The 20,881-nt window shown below is 32.7% G+C and overlaps 1 protein-coding gene across 1 annotated transcript in view; it reads left to right on the top strand.

The window, feature by feature from the left end:
• Window positions 1-19,550, top strand: part of Tgi (Tondu-domain-containing Growth Inhibitor) — a 48,180-nt gene extending 28,630 nt beyond the window's left edge. The window contains exons 3-4 of the mRNA XM_036360493.2: window positions 15,142-15,720; window positions 15,789-19,550. Coding sequence (XP_036216386.2) covers window positions 15,142-15,720; window positions 15,789-16,759 — 1,550 coding nt within the window. The 3' untranslated portion in view covers window positions 16,760-19,550. The remainder of the gene's footprint in view (window positions 1-15,141; window positions 15,721-15,788) is intronic.
• Window positions 19,551-20,881: the final 1,331 nt, after the last annotated feature.

Below are 20,881 nucleotides of genomic sequence, written 5' to 3'. Positions count from 1 at the left end.
ATTTTGCCGTGTTTCGCCGCTTTTTCCCTTATTTTGGTTCCACTAAATTTGCAACGAATCCAAAAACGCGCAACTTTTTTCGTGCAGCGAGCTATTAAATCTGCATGGACTTGTGTTTAAAGCGCATGCGCAACCACTTTCAACATCAAGCAATTTTTCGTCTAAAACAATAATAGCAATGCAATGAGAACCTTAAGATAATAAAGAACTTGGCAGAAATATTTTTATTACTTAATGCCTCTGACCTCATTTTAAACTTCAATATATGTACCTCTAACTTTACACTTATCAAAACATTCCGAATCTTTTATTCCGCCACATCGTATACTTTAACGCTTAGAATACAAAACTGGTGGTCTAAAACTTTTCATAGACTTTTAAACTTCATGATCCCTTGAAATTTGTTCTTAATGCTTCACGCTCCGAGTTTAATACGTCGAATAAAGTTATATATAAATTATATTATATCATAATTACTTTCGAGTCGAAAATAATAATTGCTTGACACTTTAATTCCGATAATGCCAAATATTAGAAATTATCAAACAACTTTTTATTGCCCACCTCTAAATTTGTGGCAAGAAGCATCTTAAGACTTTGAAAACCCGGTTTTTTTTTTTGGATAGCATTAAAATCGACCACCACTCAAATTTAATTTAGTGACAAAGATTCAATATCAAATTTTTATTTTGGAAGCACATTTTCGTTACTATCCCCAGGAACTAGTTTTCCAGAATACTGGCAAGTGTTTTTACGATTTTTTAGATTAACATCCAGAAATAATCAGTCGACTAGTTCCTTTTTGCTAATGCAATAACTGCAATAAAAAAAAAGAAAAATTGAGAAAAAAAATTTGAAAAATTAAAACTGAAATCATTTTTTTACTTTTACTTTTTTACGACTTTGCAGTTCAAACAAAAAATTTTTTTTTAACTAAATTATTATTTATTATTTATTAATTACAAATTAATATTTTTATTTAGTAAGTACAAATAACTTAATTTAAGAAAATTTAATCTTTAAACTGTGACATTACAAAAAAAAATGTGAAAATGGATAACTTCATTTTAAAGCATACTGCACGAAAAGTTCTGAATTCGTGTTAGAATAAATTTTCTTCATAAAATATATATTAATCTACCATATACTAAAGATTCGATCGTTTGTAAGTTTAAAATGTATAAGCACTGAAACTACTTGACGGATTTGAAAATTCTTTCACCGTTGGTAAGTTAACTGTCCTCAGTAAAAAAGTTGGGGATCCTTGTTCAAACGACAATAATGTAACAAAATAATGTACTACGACTTTTTAGCACAAATAATTATCTACAAAAAATGTCGCGACAGCATTTGTCTAACTGTGTTATAGTTACTTCACAATAAGTGTTTTTTTATTTAGAAAAAAATAAAAAGTAAAACTCTTTATTTGTACCTTGGTATTCATCCTTATCAAAATAAATTACTGATTCAATGCCGTTTTACAACTTTTTGAATTATTCGATTCGGACATTCCATTCTAAAGATATAACGAATTAAAAAATGTAAGTATTAGAAAAAAGTCACTATCAAGAAATAAAGTACCGAAACCGGTTCCTGCTAGTACCATATATTGTATAATGGCAGTATTGTTATCAAAGGATTCAGTCAGTAAAATCTATTTAGTTCCATTTTGTCAGTCTTGAAGTCCTGGCCGATTTTATTGTTTTGTTTGTTACCTAGAATCTTGCTTTTTGAACATGTCATAATGTTGCTTGATAAGATAATTCTTATTCCCTAGTATTGTGATCAGGGTTGCGAATTTTTTAATTTAAAAATTTTTGATTTAATAATTAAATTTGAATTTTTTAATCCCGCTGTTGGGATTCAAAATTGAAAATTAAAAGTATTATTTTTTGATTTGAATTTTTTGATTTAATGAACGAAAAAAAGTTAATTCTAAAACAAATAATTTTTTTAAATTCCTAATTATATGCTTGATGTTTAAATTTTGTCTTTAGTTTTTAATCCGGTTTGCAGGATTAACAATTTTTTTTTATTAAAAATTAAAAAAAAATAATAATCCCGTATTTGGGATTACAAAATAAATAAAAAGATTAATTCAAATGTTTATTGAATTATTTTTTTAATGCATTATTTGCAACACTGATTGTGATTTTAATTAAAATTTAAATAAATTGCTGAGCCTTTTAAAATACATTAAATTTAAATAGTATTTCACCCCATCAGGTTAAGATAAGGAAGATAATAACTATAAGCTTGTATATAATACAATATAAATATTTGAATTCATCATCGAAATCTGGCTTTGAACAGTATAAAATTATTATTATTCACAATTAGTCCCACTTGGCGTTGCATGGAATGACCAGCAACAATTTCACTAAATCATGAATTCAACAGCAAAAGAAAATATATAAGTTAATGATTCAACAACTAACACCTGCCAACAAATTTGTTTCGTATTCCCACAATTCGCTGTCCGTTTCCTAAATCTGAAATTTCTCATGATGTAGTACAGTAAACATATGAAGCAAATAAATAAAAAAAATAAAAAATTTATACATATGTATATATATAAAGATTAACTACAACGCTGGTACAAGTTGACTTTATATATCACATATATGTATGTACATACATACATAACTGCATTTACGCTTTCTCAGTCAAAATTTTGGACTTGCATTTTTTCCCTCTGCACAAACCAATCAGCCACAACAACATTCTGGGTCGCTCGTTCGTTCATTTATTTGCGTCCATTCATACTATTTCGTTGAACACAGTGGAGAAGCTTGGCGTAATTGTAGCTTGTTGCCGTGTTGTTAATGAGTCCTGTCCAACGATTGACCGCCTCTCTCTCCAACGTGTACACACACACACAGGTGTGTCTTCGCCAGTATCCACCTTTCTGCCCACACATTCGCATCAATTTATTTTTCTGCCTCTTCCACTTCCATTTCCACTTTTGCTAGCTTACGTTAGTGTTGTCGTAATTGTTGTTGTTGTTTGTTGTTGCTCCTGCTGGTTCCATCCTTTTTTCCATTATCTTCATTAAATTTATTTGTCAGTACGTCAGTATCGTCGCGCATTCATCTCAGCGTTGTTGTTATTGTTGCAATTGTTGTTATTGCGGCTCTTCATCAGCCAGAGCTTCACTTCAACTCTTCTGCTTTTCAATTCGCATGCGCCGTCGGGCGCAGCTTCCTCCGCTCGCTAGGTTTGTTGTTTTTATTGTTTTATCGTCTACTGTGGCTGTGTTGTTGAATGTTATTATTTTTTTTACTGCTCTTTTTGCGGCAACTGCAACTTGCGGCTGCGCGCTGCTCGCAAAATCCAGTAGCCGTTTGGCAAGTTTCTTATTATTATTGTTATTACTTGTACTTTTGCCGTGGTCGCAGTTGTTATTGTTGTTGTTATTGTTATGTTTATTGTTGTTATTGCTGTTTCTTATTTGAGCACAACATCCCATCAGTCGTTCGGCAGCAGCGGCCACTGTTTGCTGTTTATTGCTATCATCATCATGGTCATTGCACCGCCTCTCTGCGCTCCACACCTCGCTCTTCCTGCGCTCTCATCTTCCGTCTTTCTAGTTAATGGCGCACTACGCCTTTCATCTTTCTTCCTTTCCACTTTTTTGTGTAATGTTTTGTATTCACGCTGCGCTTTGCCAATCCATATGTCCGGTCGCCTGCCTCAGCGCTCGGTCGTTGGGTCTCTCAGTCGTCGTCGTCTGTCCGCTGCTCGTAATTCTTTTTTAGTCTGCAGTAAATTATGTTTGCTTACGTCCGCGATACTCGTTATCCTCCGTCTTTCCCGTCGCTGCTGCGCCATCTCGCTTGGATGGAGCGTCTTAGTTTGTGAATAAAGATTCAAGATTTCTGCACAACTCGGTCTCTGTCGCGACAACGAAGCTTGTTTCCTTTTTTACAACCCAGCCGCACCAGCCGCTTTTGGAGTGTCATACTTTGGGGTTAATCCATTTGCTTTACCACTTGCACTGCTTATCAGGTCTGTCCGTCCCTTTTCCTGATTGTATGTGTGTATGTCGGTGCGCGCTTTAGTCTTTTTGTTTCGCGGTCTTTTTCTCTCGTGTGCGGCATCTTTTTTGTCGATTATATCCGGCGTCTTACCCCCGTTCTCGTCGCTGTTTTTTTCGTACTAGTCCGCTTTAGCCAGAAAGTGCTCCTCCTGCCAGCCCCGCTGTACCGATCTTCACTCTAAATTCTACCAAATATAGTCAATTTGCGTTGGCGGCGTTGTTGGAACTATGTCTACCCGCGCTTTGTTGTCTTCCACTTTGTAGATTGTCCACTTTGAAACTTGTCAGTTTCGTTTGCTCCGTCAATTTTTTGTTTCTTTCCTTTTGGTCCTCTGCTATTTTTCACTAATTCCATAGAATCCCTCAATTAAATAGATTTTTTGTCGAGATTTGTTTTTTTTTTTCCACGGAATCGTTTGCCATTAGATTGGCTACATATTTGGTTTTCTTGGATTTAATATTTGACGTTATCACGCGATATTTTTGAATCGACCACCACTTCATTATATCTGCAAAAAGGAAGCAAAAACGAAGGATCAAAATAATATTTCAAATTTATAATTGTAGCAGACAACATAAGAAGCTTGCTTGCGGGATCCTCTTAGTTTATCGACACATGAATCTTAATGATCAAGAAATGAATCTTTAGTTCAAAAAGATAAATATCCGCAACGAATGTATGAAAAAAGAGAGCTGAACCCATAAAAGAACTATAAAATTGCTTAAATAATAATTTTTAATAATTTTTCATTAGTAAACCCGTTTCGAAATATATGCATTAAGCAGACAGCATTCAATCGTTCACTACAAAAAGACAGGTTCTCTGATAAAGGTCTTAATTCAGAATTGAGTTCTCAACGCTATGAGCATAGGGTGAGAGGGAATACCTAATCACAAAACGTTGAATAACTCTTAGGAGAAAAAAACATCTTACTTAAAATGTCTGAGAACTATTAACCTAAAGTAGGATAAATAGCTAGTTTTCATAAGTGTAATTTTACATTGGAATTTCAAGACTCTAATTTATAGACGCGTTGATTTACGAACATAATAATTTTAACCGTAGTGGAAACCTGGTCAAAAGTACAATTCTTCGAAGTGTATGAAAAAACATGTTTCAGAGCATTTTGAACAGTGAACACAGTAAGCGTTCGATCCTAATTTGAAATGAGTTGAGGCATATCAGCTTCTTGTAGCCAATCATTTAAGAGTTCCATTGTAAGCCGTTGAATGACTCAAAAGCATTGTTGCCATCTGGAATTTAATTTTTTTTAATCGTTCCGATCGAAAAATACCCTTGGAACGTCTATTGCTCATTCATAAGATTTTTCACTTCATAATTTAATAAAGCTCGGACACAAAAGCGGCTTTCTCATTCTTTGAAATTGATAGAGGGAGACATCAAGAATGGTGGTCAGGTGAAATAAGTGTTTATGTTAACCGAAGTGTCTTCTAAACGGCTCAAACATTATTTAAAAGTGACATCCCTTCCTAGCACATTAGAATACCTACTTTGTACCAGAATAAGTATTTCCTCTTTCGAACGATTTCTCGTCATGTAGAAATTATAGCTCTTGAATATTGAGACCCAAAGCTTTAAAATGAACTTGAAGCGCATTTTTGCGCTTACTTCGACCGAAAATATATTTAAGATCCTCTAGGTAAATTCATTGACTGCAGTGTTTGAGTACATTTTGCATGCATTCTTATAATTCCACGTGACTTATCGCTGGAGTCCACGCTGAAATACCGAATACCAAGTGCAACACAGATAAATGGACTGGAGACGTAAACTACCTATGTACCATATACTCATGTAAATGGACATATCTAACCCGATAGGTATGTAGATATAGATATGTACCACATATGTGAAGCAACTACATTCCTGTTAGCGTTTACAAACGACAAACACCGACACTGCCACACTGTTGCACGTCGCGGCGCAAAGACCGCTTTGGACAGACCACAAACAATCATGTCCGATATGCATGCAAAAATGCAACAACGCCCTTCTTTCGAATATTTGGAATTGATGCAGCTTTACTACAGCCTCCAATGAAGGTCTCATATAGCAGCTTAAACAGCACATACAACTAGGCACATTTCAGGGCTACTACTTGCTACTACTACTAACTGCTACCTGCTACCCAACTTCCTGCCTTTATGTTCTGCCATAGCATCCATTGAGTTGCGCTGCTCTTGAGACTCTTCAACTGGCCACTTTGTTGCGCCAGCGATTCCATTGATAATGTTGATATTTATTTATGCCTTTTCAGTCCTTTTTTTGTAGGCTTTCGGTTTTTGTTGTTGTTGTTTATTGACCGAAAAGTCAAATACCTTGCTTGCAGTCCTTAGTGAAACATTCGCAGTGGCATGCCATTGATGCAATGTGTGGCATGCGCATGCCGAAACGAGAGAAATCCACACATCTGAGTGAGGGGCAACCGATTGGTGGTGCATAAGGGAATCAAGGTTGTGTTGCAAGACATCGCAACGGATCGACTCTATCGATATGCAGGCAGTGTAAAAGTAAAAACAAAAATTAAATGCGGTGTGCGTCGTATTTCCGTTTGCGCATGCATGCACGCATGGAAAAAATTGCAAAATATTTATGCGCAGCGTCTGTGGAGCGGTGTCGCCATGGAGAAGCTGCGACAAATATGTTGTGCTACATTCAGTGATTCTCGTGAAATGTGAAGAATTTTAGGAAAATCGCTATAAGAGACACACTACTGTAGGCCCCAGTTAAGTAAATACGAATGAAAATAAGCGAAAATAATAAAGTAATCATATATCAGTATAACAAAGCTAAAATCATCCATTTTGGATTTCATTTTCATACTCACTTGAATTATAAAATTAAACTATTTACCCAAAATAACTAAAAGAATTTTTGGATTTTGTAAAAAGTTTGGAAAAAAAATCTAAATCGCTTTTTTGAACACTAAGAAAACGAGAAAACTAAGAATACTTTATTTCGTTACGTTATATTTCGCTACGGGAAACAATTTTTGTTTAGATATTTTCTTTAACTAGGATTTAGATATCTACTTATAATAACCGAGCAAATACGATGAATAAACAGATGTTCGTTAATCAGAGCATTCGGGTAATTGCACAAACGAATTATTATTATAAAAAAAAAACCTTTTTATGTTAGTCGAAACTTGCATCAAACCGAGTATTTAGTACCGACCCAAGTATTGAGACTACTTTAAAATTATCAAATTAATAGCTTATCTTTCAGATCATCACATATTATTTTAGTTTTACTGGAAACCACAATAAACCACACATACCACATATAAAAATAATACCACATAAATCATTATGAAATACTCGTATTATAAAAAATTAGTTTTGTTTTTATATACCTATAAGTTTTTTTTTACTAATTTTTTCCAATTATTTTTTTTTTTACTTGTCAAATTATTTTATTTCATTACTTTTGTTTTTTATGACTAGTGGTTTTTTGATTATATTTAGATATTTTTCAGCAATAAATTATTATCTTCTTTGGAAAAAATTGTTTTTTTTTTCTGTTTTAATTTTCAAATTATTATATTATTACATTTTTTTTACAACGTTTAAATGTTTACTCTTGTATCCGTTATAAAAACAATAGTGGACGCTTCTCACCTCAAATCAATAATTACTCCTAACTTTAGAAATTTATGACTAATAAAAGACTTTCGAAAATAGTCAATCAAATTTCATGCTGTGCAAATTCTTTAACGAAGACACAAATCTCATTTTAATTACTTTATTAATTTTTGATATTACGATCTCCATTAAAATATGCACAAAACGCAAATATGTTTATACAACCGAGTGCATTTTTGAAATTAAAAATTATTTAAAGTAATAAGTAATCATTATAATGCAGTAAGTAATCATTTTAATGTAATCATTTCAATAAGGTAGCCATGAACCTGCATGCTACGCCCGCAACCAAATTCTTACTAGCATAGCTAGCAAAGCACTCATATAATGCATCATTATTGCTACTTTTTACTCAATTATTATTTGGAAATAGTTTACTATCTATTTGACTTGCTCGTCAGTAGTTTGCATTTCAACATTTTACGTTTGCACAATTTTATTATTATAAACAAGTAAGGAAGGGCTAAGCTCGGATGTAACCGAACATTTTATACTCTCGCAAAGTCAAATAGTATACTCGTTTGAGATTTCTTTGTGGATTGACTGATATTTTCGGTAGAAGGTCAACTATAGGCACTGGGGTCCACATATTTAGTACTTAGGGGTTTGAACAGTGGTGGCATACTTTAATTGCATTATTCACGCAAAGTTTTACCCCGATATAATCATTGTTACCTGGTTTGCATAGTGGAAAGTGAAAGAATCAGCTGGAATTGAAAATGGTGTTACATGGGAAGTAAGCGTGGTTGTAGTCCGATTTCGCCCATTTTCGCACTATGGCATAGAAACATGAAAAGAACGTTATGCACCGATCTCAAGATATGGGTTTTCACCTAAAAGTGGGCTGTGCCACGCCCACTGTCTAATTTTGAACGCGGTTTCTATAAAGCCAATTTATACCATCTCAGAGATAAAATGTAATGTCTCTGGCGTGTTTAGTGCTTGATTTATCGCGCTTTTAGTAGTTTTTAACAGTACCGTTATATGGGGAGTGGGCGGAGTTGCCACCCGATTTCAACTATTTTCACACCGTCAATAGAAGTGCTAAAAACATTTGCTTCTAGTGAATTTTGTTATTATAGCATTAGCGGTTTAGGAGATATGCACATTAAACCTATTAGAGGCGGGACCACGCCCACTTTTTAAAAAAAAGTTTTAACTGCAGATGCCCCTCCCTAATGTGATCCTGTGTACCAAATAACAGTCTTGTATCTTATTGCGGAGCTTAGTTATGGCAAGTTATTTGTTTTTGATTAATGGCGTTTTGTGGGCGTGGCAGTGGTCCGATTACGCCCATCTGCAATACCAACCGTCTCACGGTACCAAGAAACATGTCTACCAAGTTTCATAAAGATATCTCAATTTTTACTCAAGTTAGAGCTTGCACGGACGGACAGACGGACGGACGGACGGACAGACAGTCACCCGGATATCCACTCGTCCCTTCATCCTGATCATTTATATATATATAACCCTATATCTAACTCGATTAGTTTTAGGTGATACAAACAACCGTTAGGTGAACAAAACTATTATACTCTGTAGCAACAGGTTGCGAGAGTATAAAAATTTTTATATTGAAGCTACATAGGTATGTGTAACATGCTGGGCAACATAGGGGTATTTTGTTGTGAAGTGTTTTGGAATTTCAAAAATTGTCACGTACGTACATACTAACGTGCGAATGAAATGCTATGATCGCTCAGTGTTGTCGTTATAAACGAGTATATTTAGAAATATTATATACTTGTATGTATGCACAAATTCAAAGTTCATACATATTTATGCTCGCTTTATATATAGGTATATCTATATAATTTTTCTTGGTAAGAAGTCAGATATTACACATTTGACTGTTATTATTTTCAATATTTTAGTTTCTGATTCTACAAACAGCCTCCTAGTTAGTGTTATTAACAAAATAGTTTTTAGTTAAAAGCTATAGTAATGTATTAACTAGAACTCGATTGAGAAATGGTCCAATAAATCAGATATTCAAAAATACATGCTGAAGCAATTTTAATAGATGGATTAGGAGACTAGAAACGATGAACAGACTTTCTCTTTTTTAATGACTGAAATCGGTAGATATACACAAAGTATACTATTAAAAGCTGATATTCATAATGAAAAACAATTGGATGAATCTATATTGTTGTACTTCAGTTGCCACGTATGGAAACAGTACTTTAAAATGTATATTATATAATATAAGGCAGCAAAGCTACTAAGAACTCCCTTCAACATAAGGCTTTAGCTGCCTTTGAAGTTGTGTAGTTCATGGTTATATAGAATTCCATTTTAAAATCAACAAAAATATATATTTTCCATGATCACTTTGTAAGCCTAAAGTTCATAACTCATCACATTTGTATTTTTATCAAGCAGCCTTTGCCGCCTTTATATCGTTAAGATGAGGAATCACAAAGTCTCATAAAGTGTTATAAGCAAAGTGTGCCTTTATTTACAACTAAGAAGTGTGATCATCTGTGAAACCGAATCTTTCTAAAGGCACTTTGTTTAGTATACATATAAAAAGTAAAGAGATCTCTTTAAACCTTGTCAATAAATAGATACCTTAATTGTGGGATAATGAATATTATTTCGGATCACTACTTACCGATCACTAGAAATATGCGGCGAAGAGGAAGCTTTGTTAAATGAGTACCTAGTTCAAAAACTCTCGTTGATACCATAGACAGACATATGGTTTCCGTGCTACAATGACAGCTCAAGAAACCATATCCCAGCATAGTGGCACACATACTTATGTATGCTATTCTAAGTCTTTGACACTCATTAACTGATCAAAACAAAATTCAAATATTTTATTAATTGTGGAAGGAAAAGAAATATTTTCAATACTTCTACGGACATTGAAAAGGAGCAAACAATATAAAAGATTGTTGTAAAGAAGCGAGTTGTTGGAAACGACCTTTTTATCAATTTTTAGTTGTGGATTTTCACGTTTATTTTTTAACTTAAATTTTTTGTTAGATAACAAAATGACAGATAACATACTTATGTTTGTGACAAAAGAGCTTTAAGCTTTAGATGTTTTCACTGCTATTGTAGAATGGAACTCAAATTGTTTTGGAACAAAAATTCAGAATTCAAACATATGGTTTCCGTAACATACTACAAAATGTACTATATATGTATATGTAAGTCTGTCTAGAGCATTTTTTTCAAATAGTCTGGATAACGGTTTTTCTAAAAGACGCCATCACTCGTCGAGCAAAATGAAAGCTTCCAAAGTATTTTTGGTATAAATATTAAATCACGAATAAGTAAATCGATTTATGAAGTCACCTTAAAACTAGTAGACCTTCATTTTCGGATAATATCGATACGAGTGCTAATAAGGAAGTAAAGAGCATTGGTCAAGCTTCTAGCAATTTAATATACATATATTATGTTTATATATTTATATACATAAATATGTACTTATGTGTACATATATAATATTTTAGTATTTTTTTTACATATGTTACAATAAACGAAATATTGTAGTTATTTATATATTATACATATGTCTTCATATTCTGAGAATGTGACATTTTAGCAAGCAATTTTAGCGCCTCATTATCTGCTTTCGTTTATGTGCGTATTCATAAGTCTATTAAGAGCAATAAAACAATACCAAGAAGTGCAAATTGTTTTTATTTATTTTTTATCTTACATTCGCGTGCAAACCGTACCATATGGATCATAGGCATTTCGTTCTTTTGTTGTTGTTAGCATGACTTTTTGACTGGCATTTAAACAAAGTTGCCACAGTTCGGCCTACTAGAAGCCATAACTGTTGGCATTATAATATATAAAATATGTTCTGTACTTATATATAAGTATGTATGTAGGTATGTAATATATACAATATAATATATATGTATGTGTATGTACGCACGTGTTTATTTGCCTTTTCATATTCAATCATAAATTTTACACGCATCGCGGCAGCAAAAAAGCAAAAAAAAAAGAAAATTTAAATAAAACGAAAGCAAAACAACAGCAAAAATACGCACAATACACATACAAAATAATGGCAGTGGTTGCGAAAGGTGAGGCATGAGCGTATACAGTATGTAAGCAAAAAAGTGGAAACGCCAAGTGCAAAAAACTGTGAAGACAGTAAAATTAAAAAGTAAAACTAAAATGACATAAACTGCAACAAAAGCAAATGAAAAGGCGAAATAAAGTCAAGATGTTTGTTGTATTTTCAAATGCCAGCGCTGTTGTTGTGCTCGCAGTGTTTCGCGGCGTGCCACTGCGCAGGAGGCGCGCGTATTGTGGTAGCAAACTGGTTTTCTTTTTTACTTGATTTCCACTGACTTTTTACGTGCATTTTCGTTTTTTTGTTTTTGCAACTACACTATTTCTTTTGCCGTTTTGCTTATAGGTGTGTATTTATTTTTAGTCTTTCGTCTGTGTTTATTTATTTTATTTTTATATGTGCGATTTTAATTCAATTTTCTGATCGCTCTTCTTTTGTGCTTTCCTTATTCTTGGCCTGTTGTTTATTGTGTTGGTCATTGTACGTCTCATTGTTTATTATTTATGCTTTCTAACTAAAATACTATGTAGTGGCATGTATATATGTATGTATGTATATATCTACTTATAAATAAATATAGTACTATTGTATATATATGTACATGCTTCATCTCCGTTTTTATTGCTCTGACTTGTTTTAGCGTCTATATTTCTTTTCATAATTTTATTTTGCCGTTCTGCCTGTAAAATTTCTTATTAAAATTTGGTTATATTGGTATGATTAACAGATTAGCAGAGTTTATGATCATGTCACTCTGTCGCTCTTATACCATGTACCGACCGACAATTAGTCACGAGACTTAGCATTTGTTAATCTCATCACCAAGAATATTTAAAGCTAATCTACTCGAAATCTCCCTGTGCGACTCTGATATAGCGCCATCTGTTTGTCAGTTGGGAAATTTATGAAATTATCACAGCTGACTTAGACACTACAAACTGTCAAAGTAAACAAAATATAAAATAAAAAGTAAAAAATTAAAGCAATATAAATCTGCAACGGTAGTGAAAACCGTCTAGATTAGTGAATAGATTACATTTAATCATTTAAAAATTTTGGTGGGAACATGATATTAGGTTACACAGCGAACACGAATTATTTATTTGAGATTTAATTAAAATAAACAAAACTTAAACTAAGTAAAGTAAACAAAAGAAACTTAAATTGACACATAAACGTGCAACAATAAGAAAATGTAAAGCAAAAACACTAACAGATGTAATGGAAATAAATGCATAAAAAAAAAAAATAATAAATTAAAATTAATATATTCTTTTGAACAATATAATAATACCCAACATAATCAAATAATAAAATAAGTTGCATTGGAAATATGTTAAATAAAATACAAAAAATAAATAAAATACAAAAAAAAGGAATTAAGAAGTTTAAAAATATATATATATAAAATATAATGAATAAAAATTGTTTAAATTAAAAATTAGATAATTTGATTAAAAATTGTTTAAATTAAAAATTAGATAATTTGATTAAAAATTTTTCAAATGTAAAAATTTTAAATCCGATATCTGGGATTAGAAATGTGAAAATTATTTTTAATTTAAGTTTAATATTTATTGTTAAATTTAAAACCAGAAATTGTAAAAAAGGAATTACGCATGTATGTTCGAAACTAAGAAAATGTTACCGGTTTTAACTTAACCTAAAATTATTTAAAGGAAAAAATTTTACCTCTAATTCTCACATTTTTAATTTCAAAAATTGAGCTAAAGTTTAAGAAATGCCACCTTTGGTTAGTTTTAAATCCAATTCCGAAAAATTCACTGACATAAACTAATAGCAAAATATTTTCTAAAATTTCAAAAATACTTATTATTTAATAACAACAAAACCCCGAATAAATGTTTGTATACCTTAAAATCCTAGCATCTTATAAACAAAAAATTGTAGATCTTAAATGACAGGTACCACTTTTCAAAAAATTTTTTTATATACAATAAGTTTTAATTTTTTAATATGTCACTGGCACCATATTACCAGAAAATGATTAGCACTTCTATATGGCATGTTTACAACCAAATTTTCAAAATTAAAAAAACCGTGGTTTTCGAAATCTTGTTTTTTTAAATAAATTTTTTTCAAGTCCTTTATTAACTTTTGTCCAAAACTTATTTTTCCAAAACTTTTTTTTCCTAAAATTTTGTTTTTTAAAACATTTTATTACCTTCTTCCAAAACTTTTCTTTTTTGAAAATCATCTTTTTAAAAACCGTGTTTTCCAAATTCGGCTCTAAACCCAAAATATTTTATTCTCAGGCTTAGGTCTAAATCTAATCTCTAAATATAAAAAATCCGTATACACAGCATAATAAATTGCTAATGTACATATGTATGTATATAAAACAAAAGACTTAAGTAACGAACTTTTTTGGATTTTGTTTTGTCAGTATTAAATACCAGGAATACGATTTTATATTCAAGAATCATATATTATTTTAGCACTAAAAATTAAATTTTTAACTATGGTGTCATAATATTTGGGGGTTACGATAAAGTTTTTTAAATATGCTTTAAAAAAATGTATAACTAACTGTAATATGTATTGCGCCGTAACGCAAATTTTTCAACTTAATTAAAGCATGCCAAATTTCTCCATATATTAATTAAACTTCCAGCTTTTACCTGCTACAAAATTTAATCTACTTTACACATGTGACGACGCCCTTTCACAAAGCAGAGCATGAATCATAACGCCCACGTTTCGACCTGACAGCGACTGTTGGTTATTTGTTTTTGTTATTGTCACTAGATATTGTTTATTTTTTCGCATTGCTTTGTTGTTTTCGCAGTTTTCAACTTGCGACCATATATATGTACATAATATGTATATATTTATATATATGTATGTATATATACTTTTATATTGTTGCTATCAAATATGCGCAAACATGTCTGAATGGCAACCGAAACAACAACAATAACAATAACGTGAACAGCCATCAACAACCAACAATCAACGTCCAAAGCCAAAGCCAAAATCGAAGCCATTGACGTTGCCCGCGCCGGCGCTGTTGTCTTTGCAGTTGAGGTGTCGCGAAGCGCTGTGATGAATTCTCAATGACTAGTTTCAGATTTATGTGCACACATTGTTAATTTTTGTTTATTTTCGTCTGTGCCATAATAAAATCACATTTGTATGCGTTGCGTCTGTAAAAATGGGTTTTAGAAAATTTTGCTTTGGAATAAATGGCATTCTAAGCGCCCACAAAAATATTTTATTGACAAAAATACATGTACATAGAAAATCATTAATACACACTTATACAAGTTTTTATAGCACTATGTTGACATTTACGTAATACGTACATTATTTGCTTGCAAACAAAAATTTTAATAATTTTTTAATTATTCTCCATTTTCAGAGGCGCGCATTTCTTCAAAAGAACTGCCAACCGCGCGTTGGCGTCGTGAGCGTCGCTCGCGCGCTGGTGAATACCCCACTATGGGCAGTGGTGTGGCAACTGCTGCCAGCAGCGCCTCAACATCCAGCAGTCTGTCGCCCGCGGGCACCCCGCCACCGCCGGGTGTCTGCGCTGGCGGCCTAACATCGCCGGTGAGCGCGCATCATCATGTTGCGGGCACGCTACAACATAGCGGCGTACCGCCACCAATGTCCATTATGATGGCCGCAGCGATGCGTCCACTTTGTGAGTCCACCAATCGCCCAACGCCACCGCCCTCGAACTCCTCAGCAGCGGCAGCGGCCTATCATCATCAAAGCGGCATGGAGAGCCCTATTGATATGTCGGTGTCATCGTCGACGCTAAAGCATCGCTCCTCACCGCCACCACCGTATCGTGCGCCACTACCAGGCTCCACATATGCTACCACACTCGCGCGCCCCAGTGTTATTACACAAGCGCCGTCGAAACGAGAACGCGAACGTGAACGCTGCGAACGCGAGATGTTGGCAAATCGCGAGAATGACAATCGCAGCAATGGTAAGTATTTACGCCGAAGCGCATAAGTTAAATAACAATAACTTAATTTATATTATGTTTATTCTCAGAATCCATTTCGACTTGCGACACAGTTATCGATGAGCACTTCCGCCGCTCACTGGGTCCCAACTATGCGGCACTTTTCGGCAAAAAGTCACCCGGTCACAATTCAACAACACCATCGCCGCAACCAAGCGCAGTCGCTATGACAACAACAGCGGTCATTAATACGCCAACACCCACGCCACCACCAACGCAGCTGCCTTTGGCGTCATCCTCAATATCGTCACTACCACAATTGCAGCCGCAGGCATTGGTTGTGGCACACGCGTCGACGCCAGCCGCATTGCCACCTTACCATGCAACTACCGTCGCACCACAAGCGCTCATTTCACCAAAGCCAGCAGCGGTCTTACTCTCCCCGGCCGCCATTTATGCAGCTGCAGCTGCTGCAGCACCGCCGCCACTAAAACCCGATGCTTTATCGCATGTGATGGCTGTCGATTTGCCGCCACCACAACAGCAACCATTGGCTTTGTCCACTACGCAACGCAGCAATACGCCGCAACCAACAACACCTAATGTAGATGTGGTTGGTCCAGCTACGCGTTCACCTCCGTTATCACCAACAAACGCCGTATTACGAACATCACCGCCACCACCAGCATTCCACGCGGCCACACTGCGTAGCCAGGCCTCAATGGAAGCACATTCAACCAGTAGCTCACGCTCACCAGTGGCAACGCCGCAGCAATCACCAAATTCTATAACGGCAATGCCAACAATGGTGTCTTCCTCGACGCCACCAACAACTACGCAGACAGCGACAACAACTACGCCGCCACCCATAATGCCGGCGATTATGCGCATCAAAACCGAACCGGGCCTAGCGACAACCAACACACCACCAGCTTCACCAACATCGACCTCGTCGCCCACCAGCATTACAGAGGTGACTGCTTCCGTGGATGATCACTTTGCCAAAGCGCTGGGTGATACTTGGAAGAAGTTGCAGGAGAACAAGGAGGTGCGCAAGTGAAACATAAGGTGCCGCAAGAGGCGAAAAAGGTTTGAATACGTAAATGAAGAGTGAGCAGGTGTGGGCGTGACAAATGTGAGGGAGCGCGCCAGTAAGTAAGAAAGAGCGGAAGAGAATGAAAATAATGAAATTTGGAAACAGTTCTAATGTTGTCAAAAGCAACTATTAATTATATCAAATAGGATATAATAAACAAGGCAAATAAACTTTATAGGCAGTTTATAAAAACACTGGAATTATAACTCTATAATACTTTACAGCGGAAAATTTTCCAAACTGAAACAAAGCATATAAAAAAAATTTGTTTTGCCTCTGGAATTTGGGAAATTATAAGCAAAAATCTTTAATTTACAATCAAAATAGAAAATATACAAAAATAATACATATCTATAAGTACAGCAAAAAAAAATAAATATACTTTAGTGATAATTGCTTGTGAAAATACTAAAACATAGAGTACATCATGACAAATTCTACGCTACACATACTAATATTTTGTGTACATATAAGAAATTTTGAAAAATATTTAAATAATATTCAACAGTAGTTGAATTCAAAAATAGCTTCTCAAGTACGCTACATTTTATTTAGCACATACTTTAAACCGTTTAAGCAAATGCTTTTATCTATCAATGCAAATGATTTCTTCATTTTCTTAACTTTTACAGGAAAATGGAAATGATTGTTGTATAAATTATTTATTTACTGTTTCTTTCATTTTCACATTAAAATTATTGATTGTTAAAAATAAAACAAAACCGGCTGATCTGTACACTAATATACATCTTATTGCATATCAATTACAATTGCAATCTAAAATTTGTTGCGACACATTTCATTTAAATTTATTTTAGAAACATTAAAGTCAAATTACAGTTTTTTAGGCTCAGTTATGCATACATAGTACCGCACTACATGGACAAACATTACGTTTGAAACATAGCCGTTGTTATACTTCACAAAGCACATGGAAATTTTGTTTTAAATTTCTTCTCATTTCGGCAATTAATTCCAATTCCTCTCTAACCTCATTTGCAAATATCATGCCTACTGTGTGTTAGTTCTAAAGCTTGCTTCCATTGGTATTAAATGCAACATCTACTGATCTCTAAATTAATTTCTTTTAAAAAATATTTGAAAACATAAATTATTTTTTAAATTAAACAATGATAACTAAAAAGAGCGAAAAATAATAAAAATATAAATATAAATTATTTATGAATTGTAGTCGTAATTTTTTACAAAAACTATAATTTTCCTTAATTTAATGCAGTATTGGCAAATTATTTGAATTAGTTGTATTTAGATACCAGTGGCATAAAGATAAAAATTCATTAACTTAAAAAAATAAAGAAACAGACCTACTATGACATTTTATTATTAAAGGAACATATCGACTTCCTATTTTTATATAATACAGTGAATTTGATTTATTTATCATATTTGAATTAAAGTGGATAACTTTGTTTGTATGCAATATCAGCATTCCATCAGCGAGATTTTTCACCAAACAAAAATTGTGTTAATGCAAAGAAATCTATTTATCAAGCTGAATCAGGTAAATCAAAGAGTGATTCGTGAAATTGTCTGTTACATAACTTTTTATCAACTTGAAGGCAATGTATTTTTTTTTCTAACTCAAAATATTTGCAACTGCGCGGTGCCAAATGTAACTGTTTATTCATTATGTTGCTTGCTTTTTACGACATTTTGTCTAAAAATGTTTTTGCAATTAAATTACACTTAAACAATTCAGATTGATTTGAAAATATGGAAGAAAATTAATTATATGCCTTCTACAAATTTTGTTATTATAACTATGCATGCACCACTGAAAAAAATTTAAAGTAAATAATAATTTTTTTAAGCTTATAAAACGCTCTAAATATAAGTATTTGTAAAGCAAAAAGTGAAAAAAACTATAACTGTACACTAAATAAAATTAAATATATAAAAAAAAAATATATATATAACTCAATTAAAGTAATACAAAATTCAAAATATACATATGTAAAAATAAATTATTAATAAATAAATTAAAACATATTAATACATTTATAAGCAAGAAAAGTAACTGTATAAAGATCTCATTGAATGAAACTTTTTGTGAACAATTTAATAAACGCAGATTTTACGTAATTATTACTAACACTAACACAATGGCTTGGAAAAAAAGCATTAAAAACTTGATAAATTTGCATATACATACATTTAGGTATGTATACACACATAATATACGTATATATGTTATGCATATATTATAAATACATACTCCTTTCAATTGTAGTTTTAATGTAACAAGCTGGTATGGTGATTTATTTACAAAATTATTATACTATTATTTCTCGATGTAATTTAAGGTTATGTGGATTTGCAAAGAATTACAAACATGCATAACGTCGCGTTAATGCTTTTATAAGCAGTACCAAAATAAAACAATACAAATATGGATGCATAAAATGTAAAGATTTGATAAATTAATACAGCAGATAAGTATACTAAATAGTAACTTTAATTATAAAAAGATCTATGTAAAGCAAGTAACGTTTATATAAAGAATGGACATTTACTTTTGTTTCATATTTCAAAAACTAACGCATACGTATGATTGTATGTACATACATAAATTAATAAATTATAGTAGTAACTATCGTGCGTATTTCATAACACAAAATATTTTATATCGAAGGAAATCAAAAATTTACTTGAAATTTCATATAAAAATTAAAAAATAATATAATTTTTGTTAATAAAATATCTTCTGAAAATAAAGGAACAGTTTGAGGTTTTTTTTTATAAGTGTGAAAATAATTAATATGATGATCTACAACACACATACAAGTACATATGGTATATACATATTTAATTCATTATGATTGCTTAAGATTTCGTATACTATAAATATAACTAGTAGTAAGCGTTGGCCAATGTATTCCTATTATTTTGATAAAATAAAAATTCAATTGCTTTATGTAATAAAACAAATTTTAAATATGAGAAATAAATGTGTTTACATTTTCTATAGGTTATGTATTATGAAGTGCAAAAAATATTAATTTAAAAACATAAACATATGTATGTAACTGGTTCATTTATTAGTTGAAAGAAATTGGTTTGAGGAGGGATAGACAATTTTGGTCGTCTCATTCTAAAATGCTGATTCAGGTTAACTTTAGTAAATCTTAGGTGCCCCCGCTATTTTATACCCTAAGCAGGGTATATAGTAAGTTTTCCACGAAGTCTGTAACACCCAAAGAGAACGTCAAAGACCTTATAATATATACATATACATATGTATGTATGTAAGTAAATAAATGATCAATAGGACAAGCTGAGTCGAGTTAGTCATGTACGTTTATATGTATATTCGCGAAATAGTTCCTCAGTTTTTGAGATATCGATCTAAAATTTCTGCCCTAAACTGTTCAACCGTGTGGAACCGCCATATCGACCCACTATATGGTAACAAAAAACCGCCATACAAACTGGTTAAGTCCTTGTATGGACACTTTTTTATTTGACAAGATATCTTCACATTTGGAATGCATTACTTTCCAAAGCAACAGTAGTCGTATTTAGCACATTATCATTATATTATCTATAATATACATATATATATATTTATATGTTTACTACGGACAAACTGGTTTTTTACGAACATTTAAATTTGTGCTTACTCTTCTAATAATTTGAATAGCACTCCAGATATACAGTGACGCCAAAACTAACTATGGGAACCTTGCCATACATATATGAAATCGTGCAACGGAATTTATTAATAATATTATTATAATATATATCAAAACTAGTAAAATATGTTTTTGTCAACAAATTACATAAATAAAATTCGAAAAATATAATGATCGCTACTATTCGCAAATTAAACATATATATTGCCTGCCTAAAGTTTATAAGAAAATAGCATTGCATAAAGCACATATAATTCCTGAACTGTAAATACGATATCATACATATATCAGAGTGATTTTAGAGAAGGTGCAACCAGAGAACGTACATACATTATTTATGTTCGCTGCAGTTAGCTAGGGGTACAAAGCCAAGGTCTCTTAATTTTAACCAGCGAAAAGTCAATAGATTTCAAGGGGAATAACTATCGATAGT

Source organism: Bactrocera oleae, chromosome 6, assembly GCF_042242935.1.
Source record: "Bactrocera oleae isolate idBacOlea1 chromosome 6, idBacOlea1, whole genome shotgun sequence".
In the NCBI taxonomy this organism is placed as follows: Eukaryota; Metazoa; Arthropoda; class Insecta; order Diptera; family Tephritidae; genus Bactrocera; species Bactrocera oleae.
Note: the sequence above shows the minus strand (reverse complement) of the source record. Positions and strands in the feature narration are given on the sequence as shown.